The sequence below is a fragment of the Emydura macquarii genome, unplaced genomic scaffold (assembly GCF_026122565.2).
Source record: "Emydura macquarii macquarii isolate MOO-44397 ecotype Brisbane River unplaced genomic scaffold, CSIRO-AGI_Emac_v2 contig_3305, whole genome shotgun sequence".
NCBI classification, from domain to species: domain Eukaryota; kingdom Metazoa; phylum Chordata; order Testudines; family Chelidae; genus Emydura; species Emydura macquarii.
The window spans coordinates 2,498,746-2,518,016 of record NW_027133442.1 but is presented as its reverse complement, the minus strand read 5'-3'; the positions used below and the strand labels follow the sequence as shown (position 1 = coordinate 2,518,016).

At 49.6% G+C, this 19,271-nt stretch overlaps 1 protein-coding gene across 4 annotated transcripts in view; it reads right to left on the bottom strand.

Moving 5' to 3' along the window:
* Positions 1–8,286, bottom strand: part of MAP4K3 (mitogen-activated protein kinase kinase kinase kinase 3) — a 144,610-nt gene extending 136,324 nt beyond the window's left edge. For all 4 annotated transcript variants that reach the window (XM_067532920.1, XM_067532921.1, XM_067532922.1 and 1 more), the window contains exon 1: positions 8,148–8,286. In XM_067532920.1, coding sequence (XP_067389021.1) covers positions 8,148–8,249 — 102 coding nt within the window. In that variant the 5' untranslated portion in view covers positions 8,250–8,286. The remainder of the gene's footprint in view (positions 1–8,147) is intronic.
* Positions 8,287–19,271: the final 10,985 nt, after the last annotated feature.

Sequence of the window (19,271 nt, the reverse complement as noted above, 5' to 3'; positions counted from 1 at the left end):
CTGTGTCAATGGGAGGGCTTCTCCCGTAGACATAGCTACCACCTCTCAGGGAGGTAGATTACCTAGTACCTAGGCCTTACCAAGAGACGCTCTCTTGACGGTGTTGGCAGCATGTTCACTAAGTGCTACAGTGGTGCAGCTGCTCCACTGCAATGCTGTAAGTGTAAACAAGTCCTTAGTGTTTGGTTGAGACCAAAGCGTGCATAAAGGATAGCTGGCTGAAGGTCAATCAGGATATGACAAATCATATTTATTGGTTAAAAAGCAACCAGGAGAGATGTAGACATTATGAAGGAAGGTATGTATTCATCTTCTGTTTGCATGTGCAGTAGAACCAATTCCCAGCTACTTCTGATGATCAAGAAATAGCAATGGCCAAGACTATCTTTTTTCCCTCTTTATATATGGGTGGGAGCTTGCAACTGCTTCTTTCAAATGCAGACTTTGCTACTGTTGCTCATGTCTTTCCAACCTCAAGATTAAATTATGGCGATGTGCTCCACATGAGGCTGCATCTTAAATCCATCCAGAAAATGAAAAATGATGCAGAATTCATCTATGGATTTGTTAAATCATCTCACCATGACTATATTACAGTCATTTTCCATGCTCTGTGTTGACTGCTATCTTTTTTCCAGATGGAATTAAAGATGTTGGCATTCGTTTATGCAGCCCTACATGGCTTTCTACCACATGCAGCGTCTGCATGCATTCACACTGGCCATTTTGATATATTCACATGGCACATGTTCAGTATGTGCCTTCCAAAAGCATAGCAAAAATGCCTACACTAATTCTGTCTGAGAGATCAACACTGCTCTAAAGTAAACCTTCACACCTGAGGAAGTCTCTCAGCCTTTTAAGGCCTGGTCTACCGTGAAAAGTTCGGTCAACTTAGCTACTTTAGTCAAGAGATGTGAAAAAACATACGCAACTAACATAGCTATGCTGAACGACCACCCCCACCCCCAGTGCCAAGGCAGCTAGGTTGACCGAAGAATGCTTTTGTTAATGTAGCCACCATTGTTCAGAGCAGTTGTGTTCCTACACTGACCGAAAAATCCCTTTCTTCCATTGATGTAGGCTGTGTCTACACTATAGTGTCTACATATCCTAAGTAAGCTTGGAGACACATTACTTCTTCAAATGAGAAATTGTCACTTAAAGGTTTGTGAAAACAGCAGGATGCCAGATTAAGAAATTAAATAAAACAGGTACCTGATCAAAAATAAAGACTATGAATGTCAAATGGAAGAGGCTTAAAAGCAAAAACAAGTGAACTAGAATGCCTCAATGAAAGAAGACCTTAATATACTATTGAAAAAGTATTATTGAAAAAGAGTAGAATGATAAATCAGTGGAGTACTATAATACCTGACTGTAAACTATACAAAAAAACCTGACTAGGCAAATGAAGTAGAGTAGCAGCATTGTGCTAACAAGGTAAAAATTTAGTAGAAAAAACCACACAGTTGACTCTTTCTGGACATGAAGCCCAAAGCTGTAAAAGTACAATGCGTGTGTGCACTATACTACTAGCCTCCAGATTTAAAAAAAAGGATATTGAATTAACTGAATTGAGAGAGATCAAAGAGATTGCAAAAATCTGAGAAAAAAATATTGCCAGACTTAAATTACCAATATAAACTGATCAAATAGCACTATACAACGAAGTTTAGAGAAGCAATTTCTCAACACTTTAGCCATTGCTTCTTGGAATAGCTAGTTGTAGAGCACAAGAGAAGAGGTCTATTCCTGACAGTTTTAAATAACAGTAGCTGAACCACTGAGTCATAGTGACTACAATATAATTAGGTTCAACATCCTAGGGAATAAGGTACCAAGAACAGATGTAGTGACACTAAATTTTAGAAGGGAATATATTTCAATAAAATGAAGCTAGTCAAAGACTCTAAAGTGAAGAGTAAAAGTGAAATCCTTAGATGTGGCATAAATACTATTTAAGGAAACCACAGCAGAGACTCTGAAGGCATTCTTGAACAAAAAGGAACCAGGATAGCAAGAAGTAATCTCATTTGGCGAAACAAAAAGACTTGAAAGGTTATTAAGCCAAACAGAGATCCTTCAGATTTGAATATCTAACCCTAGTGAAGCTAATACACAAGAACATACATTACAGCAGGCATAAGAGAGAAATTAGAAGGGTTAAAATGAAAGTCAGAGCAAATAGCTAAGGCCCTTCATTATTGGTATTTACCAATTTTCCCTGAAATATTCCCAGGTTTTTTAAGAAGCTGGTATTCAGGTCTTACTGATTTTAACCCAAATTTTGTGACCCAGAACTTTTTTGCAGGAGAAACAGATGGGCTGTGCTGTGGCAGAGTCCAACAGGAGGCTCTGTCTGGCAGGGGGTTTAGTACTCATGGGGCAGCCTATTGCTCCCCAATTAACCCTGAAATCCAGTACCACTTGACTGCTGCAGTGACAGGGCCGTTGGGAGCAGACAGCTGCATCCTATGTGTACTGGCCCCTGCTGAACAGAGCCCACTCCTGAGACCAGCCCTTCAGCATGGGAGTCAACAGGGCCATGCTGTACAGCTGCAGCAACCAACCCTAGGGCACAGAACCGTCTGCTTCTGCTCCATTTCCCCTGCCAAACAGCCTGTGCAAGGGAAGTGGATGGGGCTGCACTGAAGGACCAAAGGGTCCTGGATGGGACTTTGTCTGGGGTGCAGCCTTCTGCTCCTCTCCTGATCTCGGCCCTTCTTGTGCAGAGGAAGTAAGAAGCCAGGAAGCTTGGTCCTGGCAGCTGAGACCACCCAACTGCTGCAGGCAGTGAAAGGCTTCCTCAAACATTATATGGTAAGTTACCTCCACGCCCCATGAGCACCAAGCATTCCTCCCCAGCCACTTCATATCCCTGTGCATCCTTCCATCCTTTCCCCCAACCCACCCACTGCCTTTTGTTCTCAATTTTTACCAATTTTTCTCCTATGTTTTAATAAAACAATAAATTCCCAGGACATTTTAAAAAATAAAAACCAAAAATGAAGGGCCTTACAAATAGCTAATGACATTTAAAAAACCAAGAAATTATGTAACAAGTAATTATGTAACTGCAAAAGAATCGGTGGGTCTGCTGGATCACCAAAACTAAAGGGAGCAATTAAGGAAAATAAGCTAAGGACACTGCTGAGAAAACAGATGTATTTGTATCTGTTTATATCACATAAATTGTTAAGGAGCAGCTTTCCCAGGACCTGTCCTTTTCTTGTAATAAAAATGAGGTGCTATCAGAAATTGAGGTATCAAAAGAAAAAGGTGCTGGAATAATCTAATAATAAAAAGCAGTAAGCCATCAGGCCCAGACTGTATACATCCAAGAGCTCTGAAAGAGATGAAGTGTGAAGTGGCTGAGCTGCTAACAGAAATGTGCAATTTTTCATCAGAAACAACTTTTGTGCCAAAGGATTGGAGGGCAGTAAGTATTATACCTATATTTAAAAAAAAAAAAAAAAAAAAAAAAAGAGTTCTAGGAATGTTCCAGAGAATCAAAGACCAATAAGACATATTTTACTTGATAAACTGGTTGGAACTCAATAAAATACCTGGAAGATCACATGACATGATAAGGTCTAACCTGCAGAGCTTCTACAAAGGATAAGAACATCTCCCTAATCTATTAGAATTATTTGAACATGTTAATAAAATAGAAAATAAAGAAGACTGGTTGACAATTTTTAAAGCCTTTTTTCAGGCTAAGAGACAGGATAAATGGTCAATTTTCATCATGACAAAATATTCGCAGCTGGTGCCTCAAGGTTCTGTACTTGGTCTGGTGTTGTTTACTCTATTTATTAACAGTTTGGAAGAGAAGTACGCAGTGAGATAGCATAATTTGCAGATGACAGTTATTTAGGTTAGTTAAATCCAGACAAAACTATGTGGAACTAGAGCTGAGGTCCCCAAACTTTGAGGCATGCCCCCCTAAAGAGGCACAAAGGGACATTTGGAGGACCTGGCGGGGCCCAGGCCAGCCCTCCAAGGGGGCGGGGAGGGAGCGCCACCCAGTCCCGGCTCTGCTCCAGCCCTGCCCCAGCTCTGCTCCTGGCCTGGCCACAGCTCAGCACCTGACCGTGCGACCCAGCTCCCCGCCCTGGCCCCAACCTCAGTCTCGGCCCTCAGCCCTAGCCCCAGATCTACCACCAGCTGCGGCCCCGGCTTCAGCCCCTGGTTCCAAGCCCAGACACAGCTCCGCACCTGGCTGTAGCTCCACTCCTGGCCACAGCCCAGCCTTGGCCCCAATTCCGCTCCTGGCGCTGCTCCAGGTCCCAGCCCACCCCAAGTCCCAGACCACAATCCCAACTGCTGCCTCACTCCAGCTGCAACTCCAGCCCCAGCCCCCGAGGGGTGGACGGGAGACAGACAGGAGTAGGGGGGAGCACTACATAAAAAGTTTGGGGACCACTAAACTAGAGGGACCTAAGTAAACTAGGTGAATGGGCAACAAGATGGCAAAGTTCAATGTTTATAAACACAGAGTAATGCACATTACAGGAAAAAATGTGAACTACTCATATACTCTACAGGGTTCTAATTTAACTGTTTCAATCTGGAAAAGGACTTGGACACCACTCACTGTGGTCAACTCAGTAACTAACTCCTCTGTGTAGCTGCAGCCAAAAAAGCAAACAAGATGTTAGGATGCATAAGGCATGACAAATTAGAGAAATATTATAATACCATTATATAAGTCAATGGTTAACTTAAGTATTTGGACAATATTTGTCACCTTATCTCAAGAAGGATACTGCAAAATTAGCAAGAGTGTCAATATATGGAGACTGTCTCCATAGGAAGGCAACAATTATAATGGCAGCATAAAAGATCCCAAGTTAACCCCCGTATAGTCACAAACTGCATGGATACTGAAGTCAGGGCAGAATAACAAGCCTGGCCCACTCCAACACCAAGAGATAAAAGAATCAGGGAACCTGCGCAATGAACCTAATCTAATTTTATCCTGGAACTTGTGCATACATAATGAACACAAATGAATCCATTTTCAGAAGAGAACTTATATATCTGAAGGTAGATCAAACCCAGAACGGTACTGACTTTATTAACCACCAACAAAACACTGAACTGAATGAATTGAAGATTATGGTGACTCTCAGCCAACGCACTACTGCTCCCAACTTGCCAAATCCAAAACAACTTAAATGTAACATACATAAATAATAGTATTATAATTGGAAATATTTCATTCATCAGTTTGAGGTAATATCTTTTAAGGTTAACCAATTGATCCCAATTTGCTGATTTGCATACATCTTAACACCTCATTCATAATCCTGAAAACACCTGAACAAAAAAAAATCACTCCAGTCACTGGAACAATTTAAAGTTATGAACTAGACTGGAAGAAAGCTCAGCCAGGTTCAAAGTGGCAAGCTGAGGGAGTACTTGAACACTGAGTAAATATACTTTGAAAATAATTACGTCAAAAGCCTAATCAGACTAGAAATTAGCATGTTGATAAGGAGCAGGGATAAAGAAAAAACAAGCTCCTTTTCTACAAAGCTACCATTAAGAGCAAGGGGGATTTGGTAAAAAGGGCCCAAAATCTTTGTTAATATTTCTATGAGATCATATATAACAGATTCCCCACATCAACCTAAATTGGTTTTATGAATATTCAATTAAAAATGTTAAGGTGGAATCTTAAGTGTTGCTCCCACATAACAGAGCATCAAACACTGGAAAACCAAAAATGTTTAGGTAAGGTCCCCCACATATACTTTAAAAGAACATTAGTCTTACAAGAAATCCAAAAACTGTTAAGATAATCCTTCGAACATAGCACACACAAAGTTTAGTTCTGCCCCCACACACATGAAAGCATATGGAGATATGGTAAATAAATGCATGTGTCATGCCACTTGGGGAACTGGGAACCACACTGCATTAGTCAGTAGTTTTGCTGGACACAAAAACATACATAACTACATCGCCATTTATAGGTTAACTTACTAAGTTTCTCATGGCATCTTTAAGGAAGCAAAGTTAAATTTGTCTGGTTAACGTTGCCTTAACTGGGGAGGGTATTATAAAACTGACATTCTTTTCAGCAGGATGCTTAACCAAGTATTTTCTGGTCTTCCAACATTTGTGTTTACAATTCTGAAGTCTCATTTTCTGGAAGGGTACAGGGAGTAGGAGATGCTATTATACAGCAGCAAAATTATCTTCACCTTAACAAATTAATCAGTGGAACAAGTGATATTAGAACTCATGGTCTCCTGGCTCCTGGTCAGATACACATTCTGTAAACTAAAGGTCATTTTGAAGGAAGCAAGCAATATATTCCCCTGTCTGATCCTTGTTCCTTACTACATTCAGAGGCGAAGTTGGTGCTGAAATTATGTTCAGAATGCAATTAAGGCATCTGCACATCATGTTGACAAAGTGTTGTTGGTGCACATATATGTTGCCATCTCATTCTGAGCTCCAAAAAGGTTTAATAGCTTTTCATATTTTAAGTGATGAACTTTTTTTCCATTACATTTCATAAGTCAAGAAGAGTCCAGGGACAGAAGTTTCAAGTGTCTCCTATCCCCCCTTTTTTTTTTCTCCTAGGCATGAGCAATTCAAAACAGCTTTAGGTGCTCAGGTTCTTCCCCACAAACTCAATCCTGGCTCATGACCTGATTTACCTATTTTCAGATAGATTTGACTTTTCTTTAAAACTGCACAGAATGCAATATGTGGTTTTAAATGGAAATGTGGGTGAAAGCTTAATGATAGATGTTCTTAAAAATTACTTTACATGTGTTCAGAGATTATTAATACAGTTCTACATATGCTACTGTGCTTGTATCCTATTTGGTTGTGTTATCCTTTTTCTTCTGAGACTTGTTTTTTGGTGCATTTGTTTGAACAAAAATGTGATGCTGATATATTAATGTAGCTGAGGCCTGACCTGAAATGAGCAATTAACACCTAGAGGTAGGACTCATTTCTTGGGGGATAGAATTAGAGAGGTAAACAGAACATTCTCTTTTTAAACCCAAGGTCTGAGCCAACTAAGATAAGAGGGAGAACACTCAGGGAACCATTTACTAACAATGAACAAGGCATATTAGAAATGTAAAGATCAGGTTCTACATAAACTGCACATGGACAGAGCATGCTGTACAGAAATTGGCTCCCGCAAAAGTAGCTAAAGATCATCCAAAAATGTGTGATGTAATGTATAGTAAATGCAATTAGATGTGTAAATGTAGCTGAAGGGAGAGGGTTTTTGTGTAACTGTGGATGTGTGATACACTCTAGGGCCAGAAGTCAATTATTTTTGTCAAGGTCCAAATTTCTTGGTCAAGGTATAGTCACAGTCCAGACTTCATAGAAAATATTAAAACCAAAAAAACACCCCAATAATGATAAGTAAATAAAAAGATTTCAGGGGCTGTTCAAAAGTGTCTGGTGGTCCAGATTTGGCCCACAGTCCACCTATTGATTACCCCTGTTCTAGACCCACCCCCTACACCAGACAACTGGATGAAGTTTTCTCCCAGAACTGGACAAGTTGTTCTAGATCAGCTGAGGGGAAAAGGTGTCAGCGGGAATCCCAACCATTACACATATATCCCCATCAGAACCGTTTTTCCACTAACTCACATATAAGGTGGCGAAGTTGTTACAAGCCCGTTAGAAAGTGATTACGGACAAACCCTCTTGTTCAGAGGCTCTTACGCAGTGAGGTGGTCGGGAGAGACAAGGCGACTCTGCTCCCTGCCAGCTCAGCGTGCAGAAGCAAACCAAACCCAGCACGGCTTCTGGGACCTGGAAACGCACTGGGACATGCCCGCCTGCCGCGGTGCAGGGCTACACCCAGGGCTGCTCTCCCCCCCCCACCACCCCAGGAGCAAGGGGGGGGGGGAGGTCCCCGCGAGAGGAACTAGGCCCCGACAGCTGGCAGAGCCTCCCCGGGCAGGGACCCCACGTCAGGTGTGACCCCACCACCGGGCCCGGAGAAGCAGAGCCAGAGGGGGAGCCCAGCCGGGGAGACGGGGGGGCCCGGGCTGGCGGGGTCGAGGGGGGGGGAGGGCGCCGGGGCTGACGGGTGGGGGAGGGGGTCTGGGCTGACAGGCGCTGCCCGCTGCGGGGCCTGCCCGGGCCGGTACCTTGTAGACGTCGCCATAGGTGCCGCTGCCGATGCGCTGGATGAGCTCGAAGTCCTCCTGGGGGTTCCGCCGGGAGAGGTCGCGCACTCGCCCAACGCTCATGGCGCCGCCGGGGGCCGCGCTCGGTCAGCGGCGCGCGGGGGGGGGTGGGCGGCTAAGGCGGGGGGGGGTCACCGAGGAGCGATCACCGCCGCCCCCCGGCCTGCGCTCACTCTGCCAACATGGCGCCCAGGCGACGCAGTGCGCAGGCGCCCGCGCGCACACGCCTCCCTCCCCACGGCGCGGGGCGGGGCGAGGAGAGCGGCGCGCGCCCACCAGCTCCGTTCCCTCCTCCCTCAGACCTCAACCCACGTGGCGGCGCGAGCGAGTGTGTGTGGGCTGGAGAGAGGCGGCGCGGGGCGTTCTGCGGGGCGTGCGAGCCTGCCGTGATAACTGAGAGAAGCGCACCTGCAAAGCTGGGGTCCGCTCTCCTCCCCTTCCCTCTCTTGACCCATTACACCCACTCCCAACCAAGCCCTCTCCTGCCAATTGCCCTCTCCCAGCTGACCCTACACCCAACAAGACCCCATCCCACTCCTCATCCCAGGCTGCACTGCTCCTAAACCCAACAACCCAGCTCTACTTGCCAACCCAATCTCTGCTGTCCAGCAACATCCCACCCCTGTTCACTGGCCCTGCCTGCGGTAACGCCCCTAAACCCATTTTCAATCTGCCCCCACCCACCCTCCTGAGCTGTTAACCCCTAAACCCAGCAAGACCCTATCTCCCTAAACCAGCCTGGGTTGCTCTGCCTCATGCCTGGTCTACACGAGTTAAGTCGATGCAAGGGCAGCTTAGGTCAACCTAACTATGGAAGGGTCTACACTTAAATATTGCTCCCGCTGATGTCACCACCCTCCTATGCCAACTTCACAACTCCACTTCCACGAGTGGTGTAGTGTCAAGCTTGATGTAGTTAGGTCAACGACGCAGGGTTTCTGTATACATTGCATTACCTACATCGACTGTAACTGACTTTCAGGAGCCATCCCACAATGCCATACGTACAATTGATGCAAGGGTGCGTGGTGAGGATATTCACCGCTGACACAATGAGCAAAATTTAGACACGCACGAGCAATGTAATTACTGTTAGGTTGACTTCATTTTGTGATGTAGACTTGGCTCAACTGTGGGTAGTCCATCGCTGATGATGTTGACAATATTGTTGCAATTCATATCTATGGCCACACGTGACTCTGAAGTCTGAACCCCAATGCACAGAGTTGGCCGCACTGAGGGCATGGGAAGTCTGTATCTGTGATGTTTGATGATGCAGCTCTATGGCACCTTTCACGAGCAGCCTGGAGACGATTTCATTGGTCCCACTCAAAGCTGTTACATGCTGATCATGTCGGAGACTGCCAGTGAGTTCTGTTCTGAGCCACTTGCTTGAGTTCTTGGAGATTGATGCCAGCACATTGAAGACTACTCTTCAGGTTCTCTTTAAAGCGCTTATACGGACGACCCTTCTTTCTTTTTCCCTGCCTCAGCTCCCCATACAAGATCTGTTTTGGGAGACAGTGATCTTCCATTCTGATGACATGTCCAGTCCACCTAAGTTGTGCTCTCAATAGCATTTCCTCAATGCTGGTTGTGTTTGCTCTTCCCAGGACCTTAATATCGGTCACTCTCTCTTGCCCTCAAATGCTCATTATTGAACAGAGGGAGCGCATGTGAAATTGCTCAAGCTGTTTAATGTGCTGTTGTAGTGGCCGGGAGGTGTGGCCTCCCTCCAAGACTGACTGTGAGGAAGGGCCAACCCCCCATTGGGGTGCGGAACTCAGAAGTCCACTCCCACCTGACCGGAAGCAGAGGGGTGGGACAGGAAGGGGCAGTATAAAGGGCAGGCCTCCCTGCTCAGTTGAGAGAAGGCGGCTGAGGGAGAAGGATCTCTCTCTCTCTCTCTCTCTCTCTCTCTCTCTCTCTCTCTCTCTCTCTCTCTCTCTCTCTCTCTCTGTCTGTCTGTCTGTCTGGGTGCTGCCAGATCTGCCACTGATTGATAAGGCTGAAGGGGTCTGGAATCTCCCCCTGGCAGAGGACACTGAGGGTGGCTCGGAAGACAAGGTACATCAGGGGAAGGAAGGAGTGCAGGGAAGCCAGACACTAGTCCGGCTCTGTTGTGGCCTATAGCCAGGTCAGTGTGTTTCAGCTGGAGCTCCACTGACCCAGTTATGGGAGACCCTGTCACTGCCAGGGCCCTGGGCTGGGATGCAGTGGAGTCGGGTGGGCCTGTGTCCCCCTCCCCTCTTCCTACCCCGACCTTGGGGTGTGCACCGTGCATGGTACTAGAAACTGTCTGCCTTGTCGGCCATGCCCTGCCTGGGGTCCAGGTTGTAAGCTGTTTGCTTGCCCTGTCAGGGGCTATAGACTATTTGCCTTGTCTGCTTGCCTTACCCAGGGCTAGTGACTGCTCCTGCCCTGCCCTCTCTGAGGGCCAGGACCTTTGAACTGGCTGCTCGTCCTATACAGGCCCAGAGGTTGCTCCTGCCCTACCTGAGGGTCGGGGCTATGAATCACCCACTTGCCTGACACAGGGCCAAACCTGCTAAATTCCCCCGTTAGCTCAAGCCTCCCCACAGGACATAGCAGCCGGGAGGTGTGGCCTCCCTCCAAGACTGACTGCAGAAGGGTCACTACCCCCAGCCCACGCCACAAGGGAACGCTTACACTATCTATAAAGAATCCATGTCTCAGATCCATACGGGAGAGATGTTAGAATCACTGCAGTGTAGATCTTCAATTTGGTAGAGACTAGTGTTGTGTTGATTAAGGACTTTTGTTCAGAGTCGGCCAAGGGCCTCGCTAGCTTTTCTGGAAGCAATTTCCACATCCAGGGAACAGATTACTCGAGATGGTGCTGCCCAAATACCTGAACTGATCCACATTTTTCAGCTGTATGCCTTGGATGAAAATGGCTGGTGCTGAGATATTAGAATGAGGTGCTGATTGGAACAGGACCTCTGTCTTACCAAGACTGATGGTGAGACCAAAGAGCTGGGATGCTTCAGAAAACCTGTCAACAATCATCATGTCTATGGGTATCAAGGCACAGTCATCTGCAAAAAGTGTCCCCCGATGAGAAGTCTCTCCAGCGTCTTGGTCTTAGCATCAAGTCTTCTAAGGTCAAAGAGGGAGCAATTGAGTCAGTAATGGATATATATCTCCTGATCCAAGTCCCTTGTGGCATGGCTGAAGACACAGGCAAAGAACAAATTGAACAGCACTAGAGCTAGTATGCAGCCTTACTTCATTCCTTTAGAGATTTTGAATGCGTCAGAAGAGTCATCAATGGAGTGCATTTGCATTGTCATATGGTCATGGAACAAACTGATGATTTGTATGAACCTTCATGGGGCAGCTTAGTTTATGTAGAATAGCCTCTCTCTGTTGATCATATCAAAAGCTTTGGTCAGGTTGATGAAGACTGCATACACGTCCATGTTCTGCTCTAAACCTTTTATCCTGGATCTGCCTTATGACAAAAATCATGTCTGTAGTACTATGACCTGGTCTGAAACCACAATGCGCTTCTGGCAGATTCTCCTCAGATATGTTTGCAATGAGTCTTTTTTCAGTAAATGTGAGCTAGTATTTTCCCTGCTGCACAGAGGAGAGAAATGCCTCTGTAGTTTCCACAGTCAGCTTTGCTGCCTTTGTTTTTGAACAAGGATACAATAGTAGCATCTTTGAAGTCTTGTGGCATTTCTTCTTCCTCCCAAATGCTATTCAGGATCTCGTGAAACACCTCGATAGCCTTTGGGCCTGCTACTTCGTACAGTTCTGCTGGAATACCACCCTTACGGATGCTTTGCTAGATTTCAATTGCTTGATGGCTTTCATGACCTATTCAACTGATGGAGGGAGATCGAGATCCTCTTTGATGGGTTTCTCAGATAATTGATCGAGGATATGCCGATCAACTGTGGATGGTCTATTGAATAGGCTATTGAAGTGTTCAGCCCATCTCTATATGATTCCCTCTTTGTCTTTAATGAGGGTTATGCCATCTGCCAACTTCAGGGGAGCTGTGGTCAGATTTAGATGGTGTATATACTGCTTTGAGAGTCAAAGAACATCTTTGTATTGTTTGTATTCACATAATGCTTAACTTGTGCAGCTTTCCTCTCCCACCCCTCATCCTGCATTCTCCTCAGTTGCTCTGTTGGCACTTAAACCTATCTTTCTTTGAGATGGAGGTGATCTCTTGAGATGGAGGATCATTCTGCCATTCAATAAACACTTTCTGCTTGTCACTTAGGAGTTTGGAAATGTCCCCGTTGTTCTCATCAAACCAATTCTGGTGTTCCCTTTTCTTTGGCTCCAGCACTGATTTAGCTGTGTCAATAATCACATCTTTGAACTGGTTCCATTTTTCTGTTGGGGCGCCAATGATTGGCGAGCATGAAAAAAGCCTGTCATCAAGTGACTGCTGGAACTGCACCTGATATAGCAAAGCTCAAGCACATCATCTGTTGAAGCCTGTTCGGTTGAGCTTGGGATACTTGCACTGTGAGGGGACTGTATGTAAGTCGAGCACTATTCTTACCAATCTGTGGTCTGTCCAGCATTCTGCGCCATGTATGGCTCTGGTAATTCTGACATTGCGGATGTCTCATTGGCAGGTGATAACGAAGTATATCAGGTGCCATTGTTTGGACCGGGGATGCATCAGTGTTTCATATTTATCATTTTGCCTAAAGATAGTGTTAGTGAGGAGCAGACTATGTTCTGCACAATTACCCAAGAGAAGTCCATTGCTGTTCATCTTTCCCACTCCATGTCATCCTGCCACACATCTCCAGACACTGTTGCCTCTACCAACTCTAGCACGATTGAAGTCTCCCAGCAGGATGAGCTTGTCATATTTCAGGGTTGATCTGAAGATGGAGTCCAGATAGGAGTAGAAAGCTCCTTGCTTTCCTCTGTGCTGGTCAGTGTAGGCATATAGGCACCGATAAAACAGGGTTACTTACCAGTAACTGTTGTTCTTCGAGATGTGTTGCTCATATCCATTCCATTATAGGTGTGTGCGCGCTCCGTACACAGATTCCCGGAACTTTTTTCCCTTAGCAGCCCTGCAGGGTCGGCTCAGGCGCCCTCTGGAGTGCCGTGCTCATGGCGCGGTATATAGGACACTGCCGCCCCCGTGGGCCCTCAGTCCCTTCTTTCTGCCGACTCCGACAGTGGGGACGGAGGGTGGGTTTGGAATGGATATGAGCAACTCATCTCAAAGAACAACAGTTACTGGTAAGTAACCCTGTTTTCTCTCTTTGAGTGATTGCTCATATCCATTCCATTATAGGTGATTAAATAGCCATACCTTGGAGGTGGGTAGGAGTCAGCATTGAGCCACCCTTGCGCCAGCACGGCTCTGCCGAAGCCTGCGTCCTCTCTCGCCTGTTGTACAATGGCGTAGTGGGACGTGAAGGTGTGGACCAACAACCAGGTCGCTGCTCTGCAGATGTCCTGCAGGGGCACCCTCTCCAGGAAGGCCGCGGATGAGGCCTGGGCTCTGGTTGAGTGCGCTGTCACAGCTCCTGGTAGCGGCACCTTCGCCTGCTCATAGCAGGTCCTGATACAGGCGGTGATCCAGGTGGAGATGCACTGGGTGGAGACAGGTGAGCCTTTCATCTGGTCCACCACTGCCACGAACAGCTGTGTTGACTTCCGGAATGGCCTGGTCCACTCAATGTAGTAGGCCAGGGCTCGTCTGACATCCGGGGAGTGCCATCTCCGCTCCTCCTCAGAACCGTGCGGTTTAGGAAGGAACACGGGGAGGAAGATATCCTGGTTATAATGAAACTGAGACACCACCTTAGGCTGGAAAGCCGGGTGGGGTCTCAGTTTGACCTTATCTTTGTAGAAGACCGTGTAAGGGGGCTCCGAGGTCAAAGCTTTTAATTCCGAGACCCTCCTAGCCGATGTAATGGCCACCAGGAAGGCTATGTTCCAAGAGAGGATGAGCAATGGGCATGTAGCCAAGGGCTCGAAGGGGGGTCCTGTCAACATGGTGAGGACCAGGTTCAAATCCCAGGGAGGCACCGGGTCACGGAACTACGGGTACAGCCTCTCCACCCCCTTGAGGAACCTGACTGACATGGGGTGGGAGAACAGGGATCGTCCTTCCATTGGCTGGTGGAAGGCCAAAATAGCCGCCAGGTGCACCTTCAGGGAGGCCAGTGCTAGACCCTGGAGCTTTAGATGGAGCAGATACTCCAAAATCACCTGTATGGGCGAACTGCTCGGTGGGATGCCCCGGGACTCCACCCAACAGGTAAACCGTTTCCACTTGGCCTGGTACACCACCTGAATGGAAGGTTTCCAGTTGCCCAGCAGAACCTGCTGGACCTGTACGGAGCAGGCTCTCTCTCCCTCCGTCAGCCACAGAGTCTCCATGCCGTCAGATGGAGGGAGTCCAGGTCCGGGTGCAGCAGGTGACCCTGGGCCTGTAAGAGCAGGTCGTAGCGCCTTGGGAGCGGCGTGTCGATAGACAGGTCGAGCAGCATGCTGTACCAATGCTGCCTCGGCCATGCAGGTGCAATCAGTATGATGTCCGCTCTGTCTCTTTTGATTTTCAAGAGGACTTGGGGCAGGAGCGGAATGGGAGGGAATGCATACATGAAGTCCATCCAGTCTAGAAAGAACGCGCCGGAGAGGGAGCCCGGCTCGCGACCTCGGAGCGAGCAGAACTTTGGGCACTTCCTGTTCCAGGACAACGCAAACAGGTCCAGTTGGAGAACCCCCCACTTCTGGAAGATTGAAGACACCACCTCCAGGTGTAGTGACCAATCGTGGCGGGGTAAGAATGACCTGCTGAGGCGGTCCGCCTCGTCGTTCCTGATCCCAGGGAGGTAAGAGGCAGAGACATGGAAGTCATGCCTTACAGCAAAATCCCATAGTCGTGTAGCCTCCTGGCATAAGGCCGAGGAGCGCGCTCCCCCCTGCCTGTTCATATAGAACATGGCCGCAGTATTGTCCATGAGGTCCTGAATCATCTTGCCCTTCAGGAACCTGAGGAAGACTTGCAGGCCAGGCGGACTGCCCTCAGCTCCCTGACATTGATGTGGAGGGCTCTTTCGTCCAGTGACCAGAGCCCCTGGGTGCTCAAGTCTTGACTGATGTGGGCCCCCCATCCCACATCTGAGGCGTCTGTTATGAGAGTCACTGCAGGAGCCAAGTCCCTGAAGGGGACGCCCCTCAGAACCTCCCTCGGGTTCCTCCACCAGTCTAGGGAGGACAGTACCTGGGTGGGAACTGTGACCACCCTTTTCAATGAATGTCTGGTTGGTGCATACACTGAGGCCAACCACCCTTGAAGAGGCCTGAGTTTGAGGCGAGCCAGCCTCACTACATACGTGCATGCTGCCATATGTCCCAATAGCTGCAGGCAGTGCCTGGCTGTCATCGTGCGGGACCTGTGTAATTCGGTAATTATGGCGGCCATGATCTTGAACCGAGGCCGTGGGAGAAAGGCTCTGGCCTGGGTAGCATCTAGGGTGGCCCCTATGAAATCTATGCACTGCACCGGGGTGAGCGTGGACTTCTGCTCGTTGATGAGCAGCCCCAGTCTGGTGTATGTCGCGCAGGTAAGTGCTAGGCTGTTCCTCACGTGAGCTCTGGACCTGCCCCAGATCAGCCAGTCGTCCAGGTATGGAAAGATCTGGACCCCGTTGCAGTGGAGATAAGCCGCTACCACGGCCATACACTTCGTAAAAACCCTGGGGGACGATGAAAGGCCAAATGGCAGGGCCGAGAATTGGTAGTGGGAGCCCGCTACCACAAACCTGAGGAACCTTCTGTGACTGGGGAGGATAGAGATATGGAAGTACGCATCTTTGAGGTTGAGGGCAGCAAACTAGTCTCCTGGATCTAGGGTGGGGATGATGGAGGCTAGGGAAACCATGTGAAACCTGATGCGTCTGATGATGATGGGCCTCAGACCCCCCTTGGCCTTGGGGATTAGGAAGTATCGCAAATAAAATCCCCTCCCCCATTCCTGTGGAGGAACTTCTTCTACCACTCCGAGCGAGAAGAGGGAGTTGACCTCCTGTACGAGCAGCTGCTCGTGAGCGGGGTCCCTGAAGAGGGACTGAATCGGGGGAGAATCTGGGGGGAAGGCCGTAAACTGAAGGGCATAGCCCCTGAGGACTACGCTGAGGACCCAACGGTCCGAGGTGATGGATTCCCATTCGGGGTAATAGGGCTGAAGCCTGTGGGTAAAGGGTTGGGAGAGATCCAGGGGCAATGAAGGAGTGCCACCCTCGTGCGCACCGTCAAAACCGTTTATTCCCATTGTTGCCCTTGCTTGGGTCTTGCTGGGTCCCCGCCGAAGACCCCTGGCGGTCACGGGGATTGGGCGCCCTGAAGCGATCCTGACCCTCCTGGGTTGAGCGGGTCTGGGGCCTGGCCTGGGAGGCGGCGGTGGTTGCCTCTGGGCCTGAGGCCGAGATTGACGTCTCGCTGCCTGGGGGTGTAGAGCCCTAGGGACCTAAGGGTGGCCCGGGAATCTTTTAGGGCATGGAGCTTCTCATCTGTCTTTTGAGAGAAGAGCCCTTTCCCTTCAAACGGAAGGTTGTGTAGTGCTTGCTGGACCTCCTGGGATAATCCTGAAGATTGCAGCCAGGAGCAGTGGTGCATGATGATGGCCGAAGCCATCACCCTGCTGGCGGCATCCGCCGCATCGCTGGCTGATTGTAATGCCGCATTCGCCACTGCCGTTCCTTCCTGGGTCACAGTGGCAAAGTCCGCAGCCTGATCTGGTGGCAGCGCCGACTGGAACCTTTGTAGTGAGGACCACAAGTTGAGGTTGTACCTCCCCAGGAGCGCCTGGTGGTTGGCGACACGTAGCTGCAGTGCTGCAGTAGAGTAAACCTTACGGCCAAAAAGGTCCAGCTTCTTACTGTCCTTATCTTTGGGGGTGCTGCCCTGGCCGCCCTATCGGTCACGCTGGTTGACAGCATCAACTACCAGTGTACCCGGCGCAGGGTGGGTATACAAGAAATCAAACCCCTCCTTGGGGACATAATATTTTCTCTCCGCGGCTTTGGAGGTAGGAGCCACGGAAGAGGGAGTCTGCCAGAGTTTCATAACCCTCTCGTGCACTGGGAGGGCAACACGCAATGGCCTCGCGAAGCCAGATGACCCAAAGAGAGGGTCTTCCTCCTCGGACATCTCTTTGAGGTCCATGCCGAGATTGTCCGCCACCCGCTTTAGCAGGTCCTGGTAGGCCCTGGAGTCAAAGAGAGGGCCCTTATGGTCCCTAGCCGCCACCTCATCTGGGGAGGAGGAGGAGGAGGACTGCGGGAGGGGCCCCGTGGAGGGACCCTCCTCGGCGTCGGAACCCTCATCGGAGGGGTGACCCTGGACCGGTTGTGCTGGGGGCGGGGATGCTGGCTGGGCCATTGAAGAGTAGATAGACGCAGTGCACTGGCCCATCTGGGTACCCCACGGCCCCCAATACAGCCACTGCCAGGGGCCTTGGGGCCACGCCGTTGCCTGCACCAGTGCTTGCAGAGGCTGGCGTGCCTAAGATCCGGAGCCACTAGACCGTTGTTTGCAGCCCCGGGCTGCTGAACGGCCCCTAGATGACGATGAGGAGCGCTGGTGCCAACGTCTCCGATGCCCTCGAGGGGATGAGCTGCTGGAGGAGTGGGATGTAGAACTCCCCCTGCACCTCGACCTTTTCTGGTGACGTTTCCCACCTCGGGAGTGGGAATGGTGCCGCCTATGACTCCTCGAGACGGAGCGAAAGCGTAGTCTACTCTGCGGTACCGAGACGGTTGGTGCTGAGACAGGCGGAGCAGGCGGTGCCAGGGCAGGCGGTGCAGCGACCTTCTCCCACGTCGGAGATGGTGACCGTTCCAGGCTACGCACCGGAGTTGGGGATCGGTGCGGAGAGGCATCGGAACTGGAGCTGTGATCCTCGCACCAGGCAGAAGTGGATCGGCGCCGCCTTGCACGTTTGCCTCTCGACCACCCTCGGTGCCGCAGTGTCGAGGCGCTCGACGACTCAGAGTCGGAATCAGGAGGGGAGCCCTCACTCTCGACCCTCCTTGACTGTCTGGGGGGAGATCTCGACACCTGTCTCCTCCACCCACCGAGGCAACCCAGCGCGGGTTTACCCCGAGACGCTGGTCCCAGAACCCTTGGCCGAGGGGGGGACAGAGGCATGGGCAGGCCCATGAGGGCGCGTGCCATCGCGAAAGCCTCCGGCGTCGACGGCCCTTGCAGAGGCGCTCCCCCACCCCGAGGAGTCGGGGGAGGCTCCCTGCGAGGAGATGCCGGTGCCAGAGTAACCTCCACGGCACGTGGCTGGGGCATGTCCTGTGACGCTCCCTGCTGTACCGGTTGCAGGAAGGAGTCCATATGCGCGGCCTCAGGCCGCTTCTTCTTCTTCGGCACCGCTGGCTTCGATGCCGGTGTCGGTGCCGTTGGGGCGCTTTGCACCAAGGAGACGCTCAGTGCCGCCGGTGATCTCGATGGCTTGGAGTCCGGCCGGAGTGCGGACTCCATCTGGATAGCCTTCAGCGTGGCATCCCACTCTTTTTGGGTGCGTGGCTTGAAGGCTCTGCAGATTTGCACTTTTCTCGTCTGTGCTGCTCTCCAAGGCATCGGAGGCAGCGGTCATGAGGATCACTCATGGGAAAAACTAGAGCACACATGGTGCAGGCTTTGAAGCCAGTGGAGCCAGGCATGGCTCTAATGTAGCCCCTAAGGGCGCTTGTTTACTATCTACTAACTGCTAAAGAGTTGTAAATACCACACTCAACAAACAAAGAAAGCACTAAACGCTAAGGGAGGCTATTTGCGATATGCAAGAAGCAGACGTTCCAGCAACTGTCACAGGCGGAAAGAAGGAACTGAGGGCCTGCGGGGTCGGCAGCGTCCTATATACCGTGCCATGAGCGTGGCACTCCAGGGAGCGCCTGAGCCGACTCTTCAGGGCTGCTAAGGGAAAAAAGTTCCGGGAATCTGTGCACGGAGCACGCACACACCTATAATGGAATAGATATGAGCAATCACTCGAAGAGAGAACAGCGGCATACCGTAAAGGATTCAGGAGGAATTGAAGTTTCATGAGCC